Here is a 15108-nt window from a genome sequence, read left to right on the forward strand (position 1 = left end):
GGTAAAATGGTCATTTCTTCCCCATACGTTAGTGGATGTAAGTTACATGCATGCATATAAGGAAGAATTTTCTAATGCTCTGATTGCTAAGAAAATTGAAGAAGCTGTGTCGCATAAAAGTAAGTTCCCATCACACAATGTGTTCGCCAAAGGGTAGTGAACACATTTTGAAGATAGTATAGAAGCGATTCCTGAATTAGGGAAGAAATTTCCACAGATTAACAGATGATCTTCTGCAATTTTAAAAGTCTAAAAATCTAAACAAAAGGAAAAAATTTCATGATTATAATGTACCAAATCTTTATGGGTAAGACAGAAATAACCAAAGAGAGGAGAGTTTGGGGACTTATGGGCAGGAATCAAATATGGTCATCAGGAGAATGGCCCAACTTAGTTTTAAAAGTAAATAAATAAATAAAAATTTAAAACCAACTAAAAATATGCCAGAATGATCAGCAAAAAAAGAATCAATATTATTACCACTATCTTAGAATTAATTCAGTCTAAGGCTTAGTTCTAGTTCTAACTGGTATAAACTTAATTGAGAAAGTACAGCTCTGATTCAAACATCGTTCTGAATTTCAACTATTTGTTTTATTTCAGAGCCATTGGATATATCCCCAGTACATTAGTTTATCCAGTTTTAACTTTCATTTTGCTTTCAATCTGCATCGCCTACTGGGCTGTGACAGCAGTGTATCCTTTGGCAATTGACTTCTTTGAACCTCAGGTCCACATTACTGTTCAGAAACCAGGAGTTTGTGTCCAGTATCTACTATCCCTGGGAAGATGAGGAATGACCTAAAGAAGTAACTGATTTTTTTTTCCCCCAAGCCCTAAAAAAGTTTTGGTCTACTGATTGAATTTTCCCTCAAATAGGTTGTTTGGTAAATTTGTTTTATTCTGTCTTCACATATGATGTTTCTCTTTGGCAATAACCTAAGAGAGCTCCTATGTATTTTACTGGGCCAGTCACTGCAGCTGGACACTGTTACATTAATCTAGGCCTGAAAATGGATGATTATTAAAATATAAGAAGTATTTTGAAGTTAATATGCCCATGAACTTTTGAGTTATCTGCATTATTTTCTTGTCTATTTATTTTCAATCTACCAGCAAATACTTTGTCCTTAACAGAGTTCATTCAGTTTCTTGGCTACATCAGGGGTACCTGTATACAAAGTCACAGCCCCAGAGGGGCATTGTGTACATGAAAATGAAACCTGTATCCCAGAGGTAAGTAAAAGAAACTCTCATTTACTTACTTCAATACAGAATTTTACTGCATTTTATCTTGCAATTGTTGTAGAAATCATCCTGAAACAGAGATCCTGAGCACTGAAGGAGATCACATGTATAGAAGAGGAGGGTGGGTCAGGTGTTAGCAGGGGAACATTGAAAACTGGGCAGAATGAAGAGAAAGCACTACACTTCCTGAGCTTGCTTGTCCTATCATATACCCAAGAAGCAGGTATGGTCAACAACACCACTAAAAGATGTGAAATTATAGTGGGTGCATAGCGATGAGTATATGATGGAAAATGAGGTACTTCTCAGAGCTCATTAAAAAAATTATATAAAGTAAGGTAATAGAAAATAGAGAAGTAACGTCAGAAGCTAATGGAGACAAAACAGGACATGTAGTTGGGAACTACAAAAGAGGAAAAGACAGGGAGGTGTTATCTTAGAATGGCATTTAAAATTATATTCCTATATTGTTTTCTTCTGAATGCAGATTTTTAATACAACTGAAATTGTGAAAGCTTGCCCTGGGGCTCAGTGTAACTTTGCTTTCTATGGTGGAAAGAGCTTGTACCATGAATACATCACTACCTTCCACATATACAATCTGTTCGTATTTCTCTGGCTTGTAAACTTTGTCATTGCATTGGGTCAGTGCGCCCTTGCTGGTGCCTTTGCTGCTTATTACTGGGCTGCAAAAAAACCTGATGACATCCCACCATATCCACTTTTTACTGCATTTGGACGAGCCGTACGGTAAGCTGCATGTTGAACCCTACACCTAGTCCTCAGTTATATTTAAGTGTGCTTATAATTCATCTTGGCTAGTCAATTCAAGTGGCAAGGTACAAATAAGGTTAAAGGTATGATTCAAGATTCATGCGTGACCATTGGCTTTGTCTGGTTTCCTGGCCACCATTGTACAATCCCTACCTAGGCCAGTATCCTCCTAAATCCCATAGATTGCTGGAGAGAGAAAGAGGCAGATGAGGACACCAAATGAAAGATTAAGGATTAACTTGACTCTGTATCTCCATTGATTAACTCAAGTATCCCATTTTATGAGGACAGACTATTAGTATCATTTTTACATATAAAGGATAAGACAGATGTGTGTGGTTTAAAATTCTCTATGGAGATCTTTATCAATCCTTCTATAGATCCCCTTTACCTATGAAGATTGCTCAACTAGCATTCTTTTAGTTAATAGTAAAGATATTTTAACTTTTTTTCTCATTTTCTCTTTGCCCAGATATCACACAGGATCCCTAGCATTTGGCTCTTTACTTCTTGCATTAGTTCACATATTTAAAATGTTCCTGGAATACTTGGACAACCGTCTTAAAAGTAAGATTCCAGAAGTTATCTCAGGCTTCCTGACTTCTGTGAAGAAAATATATTGGGGCAATGGGTGAGGGGAGACCTGATGACTGTAACTTGGACTAGGGTAGAAAGAATGGACGTGGTTAGGTTTGGGATATGTTCTGAAGGAAAACCCAACAGAACTTGCTGAAAGATTGGATGTAAGGGGGAGGTGGAGCAGTGATGATAAAAGGAGAGAAAAGGTGTGTGATGCTATTTATTAAATGTGAAATCCAGGAGAATCGAATTTCAAAAAGGAGGTTAAGAATTTTGTTTTGACTTGTTACTGTTGAGAAGCATGGTAGAGATGTCAGGTAGGCAGTTCCAAGTCTAGAACTCAGGTCAGGTTAGGCTTAAAATATAAATGTGGGTGTCACTGGCATAAGTCTTCATACCTGGCACGTATTATTTACAAACACATAAACTCTGCTTCAAATGCTCCTCAAAAGATTTTATTAATAGTCAAAACAATCTTCAAAAGAAACAACAAAGCTGGAAGACTCACACTTTCTGATTTCAAAACATATTACAAAGCTATATCAATCAAAAGCATAAAGAACAGACATATAGATCAGGAATAGAATAGGTATTCCAGAAATAAATCTTCCCATATAAGATCATTTGATGGGGAAAGGTTAGTCTTTTCAACTAATTTTATTGGGAAAGCTGGATATCCACATGCAAAAGAATGAAGTTGGATCTTTGCCTTACACCATATACAAAAATTAACTCAAAACAGATCAAAGACCTAAACATATGAGCTAAAATTATAAAACTCTTAGAAAACATAGGAGGAAATCTTCATGTTGTTGAATTTGGCAATGATTCCTTGGATATCACACCAAAAGCATAGGCAACAAAAGAAAAAATAAATTGAACTTTGTCAAAATTAAAAACATTTGTGCATCAAAGCACACTGTTAAGAGAGTAAAAAGACAATCCACAAAATGGAAGACAATATTTGCAAATCATATACCTGATAAGGAATTAATATCTGAAGTTTATAAAGAACTTATACAACTGAACAGAAAAAAACAAAACAAAACAAAAACCCAATTCAAAAATGAACAGAGTACTTGAATCTACATTTTTCCAAAGACAATATACAAATGGCCAATAAGGACATCAAAAGATGCTCAGTATCACTAGTCATTAGGGAAATGCAAATCAAAACCACAAGATGCCACTTAACATCCATTAGATGTTCAAAAAAACAACAACAGAAGATAACAAGTGTTGGCGAGGATATGGAGAAATTGGAACCCCAGTGTAGTGCTGGTGTGAATGTAACATGATGTAGCCACTGTGGAAAACAGTATGGCAATTTAAAAATTAAATAAAATTTCCATATGATCTAGAAATTCCACTTCTAGACATATACGCAAAAGAACTGAAAGCAGGAACTCAAACAAATAGTTGTACACCAATGTTCATAGCAGCATTATTCATAACAGCCAAAAGATGAAAACGAACCAAATTTCCATCAACAGATGAATAAACAAAATGTGTTATATACATACAATAGAATATTATTCAGCCTTAAAAAGGAGTGAAATGATAAACCTTGAAAACATTATGCTAAGTAAAATAAGCAAGATACAAAAGGACAAATATTGTATGATTCCACTCATATGAGGTACCTAACAAGAGGTAAATTCATACAGACAGGAAGTATAATAGTGTTTACCAGAAACCTGGGGAAGAGGAGCTTGGGGAACTTGCATCTGAGATGATAAAAAATTCTGGAAATGGATGGTGGTGATGGTCGCACAACATTGTAAATGTACTCAATGCCACCGAATGTACAATTAAGAATGGTTAAAATAGTAAATTCCATATTATGTATATTTTATGACAAAAAATTTTGAAGCCCATTTAAAATATTTTAAGTTTTGATTCATAGGGTTCAGTTGCAAATCATTAATAGATTTAAATACCTCCTTCTCATAGATGCCCAGAACAACTTTTCTAAATTCCTACGCTGTTGCATGATATGCTGTTTCTGGTGTTTGGATAAAATGCTAAAATTTTTAAACAGAAATGCCTATATTATGGTAAGTAGATTATTTTTTATTTACTAAGCTCCTTCTTTGCAAACCCAAACCCTATGTGTATATTGCCCTCTCCAAAGCACTTTGCAGTTAAATGTACACCATGCAGTTAAATGTATCACCATGTTGACATAAGGATCTATGAACCCAATGCATGATTCAAGGCCATGTTTCCCAAGTTAAGATAGTATCTTAACTATACTTCATTACCTTCAATATCTTCAGTTTGAGAGGGGAAAAAAATAATTTACATTGGAAATTTAAAGTATGCAAGATTGAAATTGTTTTTGTGTGTCTTTGACATATTAATGGGAAGAAAGTTTACTAGTCTATGTTTCACTCACTCTGGGAAGAAAATATCTTTCTAATTCTGGGATTTATATAATTTTAAGGAAGGTCTGATCCTTTTTATAAATCTGCGTTGAAATGTGTGGGCATTGACAATGTTTGACTGAATTTGTTAATTATCTCCTATGGGAATGTGGAGCCTTCTAAAGAGATTTTTAAAAATAAAGGATCCAGAAATACAATTCTTCCAAAATTTCAAAGTTACAACTTTATGACACTTGTTTATTCTAACAGTGACACAGGGTCTGGAAAAGTGATTCAAACAGTCATGGAGATTCAAATAGTCATTAATTTATCTCCAGTGAGAGTTGAGCCTTTTAATCAGTAAATCAGTGTAGAGAAAGGCATTGGGTTTCTTTTAAGAGTAATTTTAACATGTATTTGTGCATGTTTGTGGGGTACAGTGTATCATTTCAGTACATGCATATACTGCACAATGATTCACTTAGGGTAGACAGCATAATTTTGTACCCATTTCTGTGGTGACTACAATATTTAATCCATTCAGCAACAAACTCTAGCCCAAACATTTCAAGGACAGAAGCCATTATCTGGGATCTGAAAAAAGACCTTCCTGCCTCTGTTTGAGGCTGTCTAATCCCCCAGAGTTTAAGGGCATATAGCATCTAAAGCATACCTTATTGTCAATGACCATAAGAGTTGTTCAGAGTTGAGGACACACAGTTCCCGGACTTCCCACAAACCTAAATGTTGGAAAGAGGAATGAGAGTAGCCTAATGGATGACAGGAATTAATCTGGTTATTTTCCTGTCATTGGATTGTCCTTTGGTCTTATTAGGGCATGTTACTTACTCCAAAATAATATCAACTGTCTTCCTCAGATTGCAATATATGGCAAAAACTTCTGCAGGTCAGCAAGAGATGCTTTCAATCTGCTTATGAGAAATGTTTTAAAGTAAGTAATCAGGTTGAACATTGCAAGTAATCGCGTTGAACATTTGGTGACCCTTGGGCATTACATCCTTCACATGTTGTTATTTAAAGTGTTGGTGGCCTTATTAAGCATGAATATTATCTTTTAATTTGGTAGATTTAAATCTCTCTCACACCATTAATTTATTTTCATATCTTGCAGTTGCTTCCATCATCCCCCTATGTCATTACACCCTAAGGCATTTACTCATTTTTATTATCCCCTCTGCTCAAGAAATTCCCCAGATGAGCCACATTATCATCTTGTTTCTGGGCATTTCCCCCTTCCCAAATTGATGGAGCCTGAGTGAATAAAATCGGAGAACAAATACAGAATCCTCAGGATTCAGGGCGTCTATAGCCCTCGAATTAGAGAGAGAGGCTGACACCAGCACTGCAGGGCACCTGACAGCCCTACAATGCCATCTTCTGTTTACTTCATTAAAAATAAGTCAGAACTTCATCCCTGAGTTCTACCTTTATTTCTTGCACTTAACAATCGCCACATAAAATTTCAGCAAAGACAAATAAAAATGAACTTAGGAATTCTTTACTCCTGTAAATTTCAAGTAACAAGTGTATTTTAAACACAAACTTAAACTTTCTTTTTTCTAAAACTCAGTGTTGCAGTTACGGATGAAGTTGTGCACTTTGTATTATTGCTGGGGAAACTTCTAGTTGCTGGGAGTATAGGTAAGTAATAATAATAAAAATAATAAAAAGCTTAAAAGATGCTTGGAACAACTTGTTTACCTCAAAAAGCTATATTCCTTTTCAAATGCCTAATATATATGTTCTGCCTTTTCAATGTAGGTGTTCTGGCTTTCTTACTCTTCACACAAAGAATGCCAATGATTTCAGAAGGACCGACCTCTTTAAATTACTACTGGGTACCTTTGCTGGTAAGAGCTGGTGTCTTAGTTCAGGCTGCTATAACAAAAATACCATAGACTGGGTGACTCAACCAACAGAAATTTATTCCTCACAGTTCTGAAGGCTGGGAAGTCCAAGATCAAGGTGCCAGACACTTTGGCTCCTGGGGAGGGCCCTCTTCCTGGTATGCAGAAGGACACTTGCTGCATCTTCACATGGCAGAGAGATCATCTCTTTCATGTCTCTTCTTAACCCCACCCTCATGACCTAATTACCTCCCACCTTCAAATCACATTGGGGATTAGGGCTTCAACATATGAATTTTGGGGGACACAATTCAGTCCATAGCAGCTGGGTATTGTTGACACTATGATTTATCAGAGATGGCAAAATAAAAAAACAAAAAGGAATATGTGAGGTAATGGTGCTAGCTAGCACTTTGGCCTTATTTTGTGGCAGGATGCAATCTGCTTTAGAGACTGTGTTCCTTGGAAGCAACCTCTGAGACAAAGGATTGCATGCAGAAGGTTTATTAGGAAGTTCTCTCCTGAAATATACATTTGTAAGAAAGTGAGAAGGGCAGGGCAGAGCAGCAGGAGAAGCTAACCCATGCTGCAGTTGCAGTCTCAGACATAATTACAGGAAGTTCTGGTAGAGGGGCGGGGCCTTTGTATGCTGCATCAAGCAGTGTTGGTCATGGGCTGACCTGGAATGGGTATAACCTTGGGTGAGGGAGGGAGGGCAATTCCTAGTGAGGGGAGCAGCTGAGTCAGCAGCAGCCTACACTCCCAACAACTGGGAATGGATGAGGCAGTTGGAGGAGATCTGGGTGGAGCCCTTCAGTATGTATTACAGTATACTAACTCACTTAATCCATATGTCATGAATAATGTTATTACTCAATTCTCCCCTCCCCCACTGCTAACTTTTATAGGAGGCACAGAGAGGTTAGGTAACTTGAGTGCCTGAGCTGTGGTTCAAACTCAAGCAGTATGTACTCTTAACCCCTTATGCTTTACTGCCTCGGTGTGCAGGATCCTAAAACTGGGATATTTTTGGTAGGCATTGGGGCTGGCAGTAAGAAAATGGGAAGGTAATCTAGTATTTTGTTTAAATCTCAGTACAAAGTATGCAAAGTCATTATCATTGAATTTTTCAGTCTCTATATTGAAATCTTTTCCACCACAGAGTACTTGAAAGCTTTCCCATCATGGTTTCATTTACAAATGCATTATTGTTCTTCTGGATGAAATAAATGACATGTTGGTTCTCTTCTTTATCCATTTACAGACTGTCACTTTTGGAGCTTACTTAATTGCACACGGGTTCTTCAGTGTCTATGCAATGTGTGTTGAAACAATTTTCATCTGCTTCTGTAAGTATTCAGTGTGTGTGCTTTCCCCTTCGGTGGATAAATGAAAGATGAGAAGGTGAAGATCCATGTCCTTAGCTGGCTTGTGGATTTGCTATTACCTGAATGTAACTGCAAAACAGTGTTTACCTGGAAGGAGACATTGCTTAGTAGATGCTCTTTAAACCTTAATAAGTGAGAAATAAGCCAGACACAGACAAATACGGCATGATCTCACTTATATGTGGAATCCAAAAAAGTCAAACTCATAGAAAAAGAGAGTAGAATGGTGGTGGCCAGGAACTGAGTGGTGAGGGAAAGGGGAAGATGCTGGTCAGAGGGTACAAGCTTTCAGTTATAAGATGAACAAGTTCTGTAAATTTAATGAACAGCATAGTGCTATAGTTAATAACACTATATTATGTACTTGAAGTTTGTAAGAGTATATCTTAAGTGTTCTCACCACACACACAAAAAATAACTATATGAGGCAATGGATATATTAATTAGCTTGATTATGGTAATCATTTCACAATGTATATGTTTACCGAAACATTGTAAATGTTAAATATATTCAATTTTTATTTGTCAATTAAAGCTGGGAGAGATGTCATACCTCAATAAAACTGGAAGGGAAATAAAAAATTACAAAAAAACAAAACAAAACAAAAAAAGCCTTAACAGCTGAGAGAATGGAATTTGCAAAGCACAGGAGAGTCAACAACTGAACTGAATGAATCTCAAGCTTCATGGCATGGTGCTAGCATGAAATTACTCTCTAATTTCTTAATGTTTTCAAATTTAATAATAATGATTGGCTTCTGTTGTGCTTTGTTAACAGAACTGAGGATGTAATTGGACTTTGGGAACTAGATTTTGGGAATTCTTTGAAGAGAGCATTTACGGATTCTGATAAAACCAAGACGGCAGTGATTTCAAAGACACCTAGGGCCAATTCACACTATGTAACACAAAGACAGATAGGATTCAGAGAGTAGCATGTCTGAGAAGTTGCTGGATCATTTTAGATATGAGTTAAAATACTTCTTTAGAGCTTTCATCACCAACTTACACACTATGACATGTGGCATATGTGGCATGTACAACTCACACACACAAAATAGATGTTTTCCATTAGTAACTCACCTGAAAAGTCCTGTGAAACCTCGTTCCTATCAGAACCTTGGTTTGGCCCTCACCTTCAATACCATCTCTCTGGCAAACCTAGAGAAGGAAGGGTCAGCAGGTGAAATAACAGAACTTGTCAGCCAAACAGCTACACACCCTGAGAGATTATTTCTTTGGCACATTGCTCTTAAGATAAGCGGAGAAAATGTATTCTCTGATAGGACATTACTGAACAACCCACTTATATAAAACTAACAGTTTAAGTTTTAGAGTAACCCATATCACCAACTTCACGATACAGTCAAGAGATGAGATAGTTAACTATGGAGAGATATATTCAAGGAAAAATCTCTTAGAAACTAGTATGACCTTATGTATTTTCTTCTTTCTGAACATTTTAAAATCAATGTTCAATAACTGGACAAAGAAATTAGGAAAACTTTGTGTACTAGTTAGTTATTCCTTTGGCTGTAAATAGAACTGGAATGTGTAATCCTTTCCTAGTGCTTCAGTAGTTTGTTAAGAAAAGCCATCTACGAAATACCACATGAACAAACTCCAGTTCAGGTATGAGATGGAAAAAGGATCACTGGAGTAGGGTAGTGCCTAGGACATAGTATTTGTATTGGTGGCTGGACAGTATGGGGATCCAAGCCCTTGATCTTGGTGCTATCACACTGTGCTCTAACCAACTGAGCTAACCAGTCAACCCTAGGACATAGTAGAGAAAGGGCTCTGGAATGCTCAAAGATCTCAGACGCTAAGCATGGTATCAACACTTGGAAATCCCTCTGTGATCTGCATTCTAGTAACTAAAAATATTTCTCAAAATGAATCTCAAAAAATGTCTAGAATGTACTAGTTTTCTGTCTTTGGAATCTTTAGCTAATTGTATAGATATTAAATTTGGCAGTGGACTTTGAATTTGAGCAGTAAGAAATGTTTTCCACCCATCTTTATTAATCAATTGCCAACTTCTTGAAAATCAAGTATAATATCAGCTTTATTCAATTCACTGGGTGTTGACATGTATAGTTTTCTTTCAGAGACTGTTGTCTTTGGTAATGAGGAACAAGGGAAAACATATGGTATTTCTCTTCCCTCCCCAGCTATTACTATAGGCAAACTCATACTTTGGAAAACATTCTTCTGAAATGATATCATAAACCAAATTCTAATTGTGTGGAATGACACTTTTATTTTTTTTTATATATCTTTTCATATCTGTTATCTTGGTTATCTTGGCTGCCAGAAAAATAGTGTTTTTTAAAATGCCAACTATTCATAAACAGTTTATTTATTGGACTCAGGGTGGGAAGAGATAAAAGTTGTAGGTAATTATTAACGTGGTCCAGACCAGGCTTCCTACCAATACCTTAGGGGTAATAACAACATAGACATATATGATATATGATATAATACAATAGTCCCCCCCTTATCCATGAGTGTATGTTCCAAGATGAAACCACAAATAGTATGAAATCCTATACATGCCGTGCTTTTTCCTATACATACATACCTATAATAGTGTTTAATTTATAAATTAGGCACAGTAAGAGATAAATAGTAATAACTAATAATAAAATAGAACAATTATAACAATATGCCAGCGTCACTACTTTTGCACTTTGGGGCCATTATTAAGTAAAATAAGGGTTACTTCAACACAAGCACTGCAATACTGCACAGTCAATCTGATAACTGAGATGACTAAGTGAGTAATGGGGGGGGAGCATCTGAAGTGTGCATATGCTGGACAAAGGGATGATTCATGTCCCAAGAAGGACGGAGCTGGATGGTGCAAGATTTCATCCCGCTACTCAAAACAGTGGCAATTTAAAACTTATGAATTTTTTCTCGAATTTTCCATTTAATATTTTCAGACATGGTTAACCGCGGGTAGCTGATACTGCAGAAAGTGAAACTGTGGATAAGGGGAGACTACTGCATAGAAATAGGTTAGGGACGAAAGAACAAAAATGTTCAGTGTCTATCATGTTCCCTCCTTGGCTTTTCATTTTGTATGTGAGGAAGGTCACTGTAGGATCTAATGCAAGAACCTACTAAAGGAATAATTCAGCGATTCTCAAAAGAGTATAGATACACCCTGCTGTGAATTGTATGTATCTGCAGGAAACTTAATTCCATGCAAACTTCTCCTTGCTTCTCAGCACAATTCTGGTACTTCCCCCCAGCCACCCAGCAGGTAGGTGATCAGTAAACATGTCATTATTTTAATATTAGCCTAAGCAAAGCAGGATGGTAAATTCACTATTACAGAAGTCAAAAACACTGGTATTAGCTTTCTAATATAATCTGAGGCAGACTGCAAAGATTTAGGACAGGACGCCTTAAGGTAAGGATGAAGACTGGACTAGGTGTGGAAAGGCTGGGTCCTCATCTCATCCTGATTACCTCAGAGCTTTTTCCACTTCAGCAGAGTCTTTTATTACCTCCCTGGGCCTCAGGTTCCTCATCTGTAACATTAGGGTGTGGACTACCAGGAAGAGTGACTTGAAACTCTGAAATCCAATTATTATTCTACATTTACCACAGAGTTAATACACTTTTTATTCAGCTTCATCCCCAAGGATGTGGCAATTTATGTTTCTGAAATGAACAATCACAGGATTTAAAGATAACACTTTTGAAAGGCCATGAAAGATCTCATTAACCTTTCAACTATCAAAACAAACCTTTTGGAGTGGGAGGGATTTAGGAAGTTTCAGTGCTTCCTGGCGGAGGTTGGGCTTCTTGCCTTATCCAGCATCAGCAACTTAACTGCACTGATTTATGTTATCTTTGACTTTCTAACCCTGATTTCTCTGATTTTTCCCTGTTCAACTCTCCAATTTATAAAAATGCACATAATTGTTCTGCTGCTGCTTGCTGCTTTTGCCTGCTTTGGCTGCTGCATATACAGGTGAAGATCTGGAAAGAAATGATGGATCTACAGAAAAACCCTACTTCATAACCCCTAACCTTCACGGAATTCTGATCAAGAAGCAACTAGTTCCCCCGAAGCATAAAGAGTAGAAAAGCTCCAAACAGTGTCACTCACTTTTAAGTTTTGTAAATTAGGTCAATTGTACTTTGAAAGTGTTGCTTTTGAGTAATGTAAAATGTCTGTGCTTGTTTCTAAAAAGCCAGCACCTGGTACCATCTGAGGTGTCAGCATTTGATAACAGTAGCCTCTGTGAAGTGGGATACTTTATAGACTGTGGTCCCACCCCAAGAGCAAAGTGTTGATGTCAAACATTTTGAAAATCTATAGCTTGAAGTGTTTTAATAACTTTTATAAGTAAGCGTGCTGTTTCCATTGCAGCACTTTGACAGCCTTTCTTTTTATATGTGTATGTTTGTAAAGGATATTCAGGCAATTTTTGAAAGCACTATAAATGTGTAATCAATTAGCCATAAAAATATTGTTTATAGTTAACCAGCATATGGTACTCAATTTGTAAATATGGTGCTATGGCTATATTTATACTGTTTGAGCTGGTGGACAACTCTCTAAACTGTGATTAAACTTGTATTAATGGTTCCCTAGAAAGTATATTTCAGTAAGTGGGTCAAGTCCGTAACAAACATGTAGTTGTTAATGTTACACAGGTTCTACAGAGAGCATTATTGTGTAAAAATTACCGTGGAAACTTCATAGCCCATTTTGTTTTAGTGAAACTATATTTATATTGAAGTCGAATCTGAGTTCTGGAATGTCATTTCCAATATTATGAACCTCTGGCCACCATGAAAATATTCCGAACAAAACTGAAATTGCCACATGACTCATGCCTTTTGTCTCTAAACCAAATTTCCTATTTCTACCATATCAGTATGGATTTGTTTTAGAGGAGTGATTATACTTTTTCATGGGCATACCTGTATTTCTCGATTAATGAAATTGTGTGGCTTTGTTCTACAAAAGGTTTAATTTTAACTTGATTTTCAGTGAGGAAAGAGAAAAGATAAGCAAGACACTTCAGATTTTACCCTAAGGAAATACATTTTTGGCCCTCCATTAGGTACCTCATCTGGTACCTTTACAAAGGGCATTAGGAAATCTCTCCCTCCAGGGCTTAGGAAGAAGATTATTGCCACACTTGCCTCTGCTGGCCAGAGGTTTCTGGCAGCCATGCCTAAGTCTTGCATGACAGAGCAAAGCATGAATCAGACACTCAGATACCTTGCTATGTGCGCAAATGCATATGGTATGGCTAACAGTGTAAAAATGCATCCCAAAAGGATCATAGAACCAATTTGTGTCCTTTTGGCTTTTACACTAAACTTGCATATAAGGATTGTTTATAAATTGATGGAAAGGGACATGTTGATGTAACATGTTGGTCAGAATATAATCCACACATCTAAGAGTTGAGTCAGAAATGTATTATTGTCTCACAAATTAATGTAAATACTAATTCATTTAATTATCCTTAAGTGTAGGAACCTAGGTTTAGACTGATTCTCTGGCAGGTTAAGCAAGAAGCCAGTGAATGGGGAGGATTTTCAAAATATTGGTCCTAATAATGACCACCGACTTATTTTTGGCTTACTTTCTTGAGATTATTGTAGTCAAAAGTGTCACATAAAAAAAAAAAGTGCCACGTGGTTTCTCATCTTGGCAAAAAGTCTTCTTCATTCTCATTCTCCTTGAAGCATAATGCAGGGAATAGTGATCACTTAACATTTTGGATTTTTATTATTATTATGACTTTATTATTCAACAATACAGGGGTCACAACAAAGATCTAATAGAACAGTGACTTCTACCTGAGAACTTGTTATAAATACAGATGCCTGTGCCCCATCCAAAAGATTCTGATATATTATGTTTGGATGTGGTCCACCGTGTGAATTATTTAAAGTTCTCTAGTTGATTCTGACACACATAAAATTTGGAAAATCAGTTGAATAAAATATAAATCAACGCATGACAAACCAGTTGCCTATATAATTATATTATGGGCTTATTTCCAGTCAGAAAAACAGTCTGCATTTACTACTTCTTTGTGTAATTGAAATACATGAAATAAAAATGTGCATTGTTTTTGAGAAGAAATTTAGAAGCCATTTACTTAGAAAGCAAACTAATAACTGTGAAAAAAGCAAAGCAATATTACTCAAAACTTGCAGCTAGGGGATTTGAAATATACTAAAATTTTACAAATCATATTTTTTAAGTCTGTACTATCTAGATTGTTTATAACAAAAGCGATTTTGACCATATGGTAATTTAGAAAGTAAACTGGGAAAAAGATCAAATTTCTTCAATTACACAGCTGAGAGACATGCAATGTTGGCAGAATCTGACCTGGTACACAGAATGAGATAATATCCTCCTGACATAATAACAAGGGCTGATTGTTTTCTCATACCTATGTTTACAATAATGTTGGTGCCAAACTACACTGTTTAAAAAATAATGGTATTTTGAACTGCTGTAAAGCAAGTATGCAGCAGATGGCGATGTTACTTCTCTTACAGTTTTGCTTTGATATTTACTCTGTGCCATTCTTCCTCCTAGTGGAAGATTTAGAAAGAAATGATGGTACTACTGCAAGACCCTATTTCACGAGTCAATCTCTGATGAAGATTTTGAAGGAGAAAAATAGACATACTAAGGACTAGTAGAAGAGCAAACTGGTCATCTTACAGCGGTGTGTTACCTTTTCCTCATCTGCTGTGTCTGTGCAACACCCCTTTCATAAGTGCTTTGTGTTTGGCAACACTATATTCACGACCTTGTTGGCTTGCATTTGCATGTTTTATACCAAAGCTTATACTGTAATTTGTGAAGCCATCAGAAGTTGCAAGGAA

General features: G+C 36.4%; 1 protein-coding gene across 1 annotated transcript in view; it reads left to right on the top strand.

Moving 5' to 3' along the window:
• SLC44A5 (solute carrier family 44, member 5) overlaps positions 1–14908 on the top strand; it is a 73312-nt gene extending 58404 nt beyond the window's left edge. Inside the window, exons 11-20 of the mRNA XM_008589672.1 lie at positions 604–696; positions 1149–1236; positions 1736–1998; positions 2495–2589; positions 4555–4658; positions 5846–5919; positions 6559–6629; positions 6750–6838; positions 8100–8184; positions 12212–14908. Coding sequence (XP_008587894.1) covers positions 604–696; positions 1149–1236; positions 1736–1998; positions 2495–2589; positions 4555–4658; positions 5846–5919; positions 6559–6629; positions 6750–6838; positions 8100–8184; positions 12212–12324 — 1075 coding nt within the window. The 3' untranslated portion in view covers positions 12325–14908. The remainder of the gene's footprint in view (positions 1–603; positions 697–1148; positions 1237–1735; positions 1999–2494; positions 2590–4554; positions 4659–5845; positions 5920–6558; positions 6630–6749; positions 6839–8099; positions 8185–12211) is intronic.
• Positions 14909–15108: the final 200 nt, after the last annotated feature.

Source organism: Galeopterus variegatus, unplaced genomic scaffold (assembly GCF_000696425.1).
Source record: "Galeopterus variegatus unplaced genomic scaffold, G_variegatus-3.0.2 Scaffold5584, whole genome shotgun sequence".
Classification (NCBI taxonomy): domain Eukaryota; kingdom Metazoa; phylum Chordata; class Mammalia; order Dermoptera; family Cynocephalidae; genus Galeopterus; species Galeopterus variegatus.